The 4,833-nt window shown below is 38.8% G+C and overlaps 1 protein-coding gene across 1 annotated transcript; it reads left to right on the plus strand.

Moving 5' to 3' along the window:
- Positions 1 to 407: 407 nt before the first annotated feature.
- Positions 408 to 1,352, plus strand: OR13D1 (olfactory receptor family 13 subfamily D member 1). The gene has a single exon (XM_077769780.1). It carries the CDS (start codon positions 408 to 410, stop codon positions 1,350 to 1,352), a length of 945 nt encoding a protein of 314 aa, XP_077625906.1.
- The last annotated feature ends 3,481 nt before the right edge of the window (positions 1,353 to 4,833 follow it).

Genomic DNA, 4,833 nt, shown 5'->3' on the forward strand with positions numbered 1-4,833 from the left:
TTTTCCTTAGATTGTATTTCTCTGTTAGGATGTCATTTGTGGGGAGGCTAATGAAGATTACTGTGAAGCAAATCTACCCAATAATCCTTCCTTGACACCATCAGTGGGGAGAAATAGCAAAAGTGGGAGGAAAGGGGATTAAGATAGGCTTTGTGTGATGGACTGTTTTTGGTGAAGTTACTGCTTTGCTTTCTCTTATTCACCCTGGATTAGGAAATATCCTCCCTCATCTGGGATCTTTTCTGAACACAACGACAGCTATTCTTCTTTCATACCTTTATCCTCAACAACTCCATCCAAGGATAAAACAAAATAACGGAGGTGAAAGCTATTTGATAAATCTACATCATAAATTTAAATTTCCCTGAGTCTTGTCCTTTTCTAAACCCTGAATGTGACATGGACACATGAAGATGGGGAATTATTCAGCTGTGACCGAATTCTTTCTAGTAGGACTTTCCAAATACCCAGAGCTCCAGCTTATTCTGTTCGTGCTCTGCCTCATCATGTATGTGATAATTCTGCTGGGAAATAGCCTCCTCATTGTCATCAGCATACTGGATTCTCGCCTCCACACCCCCATGTACTTCTTCCTCGGGAACCTCTCATTCTTGGACATCTGCTACACATCATCGTCCATTCCCCCAATGCTTATCATATTTAAGTCTGGGAGAAAATCTATCTCCTTCACCGGCTGTGCTCTGCAGATGGTTATCTCCCTGGGGTTGGGCTCCACTGAGTGTGTCCTCCTGGCTGTGATGGCCTATGATCGATATGTGGCCATCTGCAACCCACTGAGGTACCCCATCATCATGAACAAAGTGCTTTATGTGCACATGGCCGCTTGGTCCTGGACCATAGGCTGCCTAAACTCCTTAGTGCAAACAGTCATGACAATGATACTGCCTTTCTGTGGGAATAATGTCATTGATCATATTACCTGTGAGATCTTGGCCCTTCTTAAACTCGTATGTTCAGATATTTCCATGAATGTGTCTATCATGACAGTGACAAGTATTGTTTTATTGATCATTCCTCTGCTGTTAATTTTCATTTCCTATGTTTTTATCCTCTCTTCCATCCTGAGGATTAATTCTGCTGAAGGGAGAAAGAAAGCTTTTTCCACCTGTTCAGCCCACTTGACTGTGGTTATCTTATTCTATGGTTCAGCCCTTTTTATGTATATGAAGCCCAAGTCAAAGGACACAAACACTTCTGATGAGATCATTGGACTGTCTTATGGAGTGATAACCCCAATGTTGAATCCCATCATCTATAGCTTGAGGAATAAAGAGGTGAAAGAGGCTGTGAAAAAAGTCCTGAGCAGACACCTGCATCTATGGAAAATATAAAAGGTCTTGAGGCATGTATCCTCCATGTTGAGACCAGATCAGATCTTTTGTGTTCACAGACAAAGTCACAGAACCCAGTATTAAGAGAACTTATCTGCTCATAAGTCCAAATATAGGATTTACATTCTTTTCAACACAGAAGTCTCATGTAAGCCTTCTTCTCTCTCTTCCTTGGTTTTTTTTTTTTTCTCTCTTCTCTTCCCCATTTCCTCCTGCTTTTCCTTTCCCCTTCTCCAACAGCTTTGTTACTCTATTTTCCTTCTGTTTTCCTGGTCTCCTTTCTGTTTAAACTGAAGGTCTATTGTTTTGTTGTCTAGTATCCTCTCTTCCAGTAAAAGAATGTACCTTTCCTTTCGATATTCAACAGTGCCTCCCTCTGAGTCTGTGTGTGCTGGAAGGGGCTGGCCTCTGGAAATAGTGGTACCATTTGGAACAAAGGGGTAGGCAGTTAAAGCAAAGTTAAACCCTCTGGTTACAGTGATTCATTCAGCATAGGAGGTGAGTTCTGCCAGGGTAATCAGACTCAATCTAAGAATAATGCCTCAGACTAAGAAAAGATGCACTTTTCCTGCTAAAGTTGCTAAACTGATAAAATGTAGGCATGGGGCACTTTATCAATAAGTGCAAGGAGCCTATCTGAGAGGCAAAGAGGTGTTTACAGAAGAAAGGAGAGTGTGTGAGATCCTGGTATTTTAACTCCTTGATCCAGCTGTGTCTAAAGTCAGTTCACAATTATTCTTTTTAGTTACACCAATCAATAAATTACCTTTTTATAAAAAACTTGTTGAGTTGGATTTTCACCACTTAACAATTATATAGGCCCAACTAAAATATTTCTTTGTACCCCCTCTCCACTCATATTTTTAGGTAAAATATATTAAGGATGTATTATCTAAGTGGTCCCAAGTTCTCCAGCCTTCAGGGGCTCTCCTTCCTTTAACAACTAAATAATTTCTATTCTGTGTGCCTACGGACATGCCAGTCACCTCCCCAATTATTTCTGAGGAGTATTTCTATTTTCTTAGTTTCTGGTTTTCATTTTATGCCAAACTATTCTAAACTTTTCTAGGGGCACCTGAGTGACTCAGTTGGTTGAGTGTCCAAATTTGGCTCAGGTCATGAGCTCACAGTTCATGACTTCAAGCCCCATATTGGGCTTGCTGCTGTCAACGAAGAGCTTGCTTCTGATCGTCTGTGCCTCTCTCTCTGCCCCTCCTCCACTTGTGCTCTTTCAAAAATAAATAAACATTAAAACTAAATAAATTTTTCTATCATTCTTCTTTCATAATCTTGTATATCTCCATGTCAAGCTCTCAATAGTACATTTTGCCTGCAAAGAATAAGCATAAGTCTCCTAAATATCCACATTCAAAAGACCACATATTTAACACCTTTATTTAGGCTTGAATATAACATAAAGGGACTAAGATCACTAAGAAAAATAAATCAGTATTAAGTACTACTGTTCTTGGTATCTACTAGCCATCTGCCTTCACATGGGCCCTTTTATGTCTCATTTTCCTCTTTAGCTCCTGTCATGCTACAACATTGACAGTGTCTATTCATTTCCTTCTCCCATAAGAATCAGCACTTCTCTCAATAAAAATGAATGGATACCTAACTCAAAGCACTCCTCAGCATGGTCCTGCTCAAAATGAAGTGTGAGCCTACCCCAAAAGAAGACTGCAGCTTCTACTCTTAGAGCTACAGTAAAGAACTTCAGGAAGTTTTTAAAAAGCAGAGATTCCTCACCAACAATAATTTAGAAACACTGAATTCCAATAAATAAGCACCTTGAGTGATATGTCCTGTTTGTGAAAATATATCAATACACTATCTCTTTTTTTACAAATTGTTAAATGTTTATTTTTGAGAGGGAGACAGAGTGCGAGCAGGGGAGGGGCAGAGAGAGGGAGACACAGAATCTGAAGCAGGCTCCAGGCTCTGAGCTGTCAGCACAGAGCCCAACACGGGGCAAGAACTCACAAACTGTGAGATCATGACCTGAGCGGAAGTCTGACATTTAACAGATTGAGCCACCCACGTGCCCTATCCCCATTTGAGTTTCTTAAAAACCTGCAATACCACAGCAAAATCTCCATTTGCATTACAGCCAAAACTGCTCTGGAGGATCTCCTTCCCCCATTTCCCAATACCCAGTCTTCCTGCTGTTTTATCCCTGTCTTTCCCTGCATCTCATCCTTCCTTGATCACAATAGTCTCTTTCAAGTAAGATGGAGTCTGTCCTCTGAGGGCAAGGGGTTTGGAGAAGTGATGGGTTTTGGAAGAAGAAACTGGGGTCTAAGTTTTATGGAAACCGTTGTTAAAATTCCCAAGTTAAGAATTTTGGTCCTACTTATGTCACCTCTTATTTTCATCACATTTCACAAACGTCACTTTTTCTCCATTTCATCAGCTCCTCCAGGAAGAAACTGTTTCTTCCCCTTCCTCTTCCATTCTTTCTTAGATCTGTTAAACTAGATCTTAGATCCTACATCTATTAAACTTCTCGTTACAGTATATGTTATTTAAAAAATGTCTCCTCTGACTTAAAGTCTTTTATTATCATGCTAACAAGACTTCACCTCTTCTTCCACCAAGTTAATTCTTATAGCAATCTACTTAAACTTTGGGGCATTTATTAAGTGGAGAGATGTATTCCCTTTGATTATGTACACAATATATAGGTTGCTATATTGAAAGATCATTAAAAGCAAAATCTGTGAGTTATTTGTCTTAATAATCCTACAAATATTAACAGAGTGGGATTTAATCAATAGATTAAATACTTTGGATTTGACTTTTTGCATAAAGTCTAGTAGTTTTTAAAATAGAGTTTTCTTCTCATACAATGTGGGCAGCATGACTGTTGTATGTGATACAACTAGCAATAATCTTGGTTAAAATAACATTCCTCTGTCTTATATACAGTTTTGTTCATTTTAGGCATTAGAAGTTTGACTGCAAAAGATCAAGCAGTTTATGTAACTTATACATACATATAATCTCTTACTTAGTTTATTGAGCTTATAGCTTGACAATGACAAAAATTAAAAGATATTGATTTACAGAAAAGTGACTCCTATATATGTCCTGAGATCTAATCTAATAGCCATTTCTGTCCAAAACAGAAACCTTGATTTTTCCCTTCCCCAAACGATTTCTCTTCACCTTCTCCATCTGAGGTACTGGCAATGCCATACACTCACATCCAATCCATCACCAAATCTTACCACCTCTACAAAATTTACTCTGAATCTGACCACATCTATTGCTATCACTCTAGTTCAAACTACCATCATCTCACCTAAGATACTACAATGGCTTTCCAAATCACATCCCTGTTCTACTTTTGTTCTCCTACAATCTATTCTCTGCAAAGCAGCCAGAGTGTTGTTTTTAGACAAGTACATATTGAAGTTCTAGAACTGTTAAAAATTAATCAGTGGTATTTTAAAAATCAGAACAGTGGCTGTCTATG

This window comes from Crocuta crocuta, unplaced genomic scaffold, assembly GCF_008692635.1.
Source record: "Crocuta crocuta isolate KB4526 unplaced genomic scaffold, BGI_CrCroc_1.0 scaffold95, whole genome shotgun sequence".
Taxonomy (NCBI): domain Eukaryota; kingdom Metazoa; phylum Chordata; class Mammalia; order Carnivora; family Hyaenidae; genus Crocuta; species Crocuta crocuta.

What these genes read in the sequence shown, in the direction of transcription:
- OR13D1 (XM_077769780.1), top strand. Translation starts at nt 408, where the DNA reads ATGAAGATGGGGAATTATTCAGCTGTGACCGAATTCTTTCTAGTAGGA.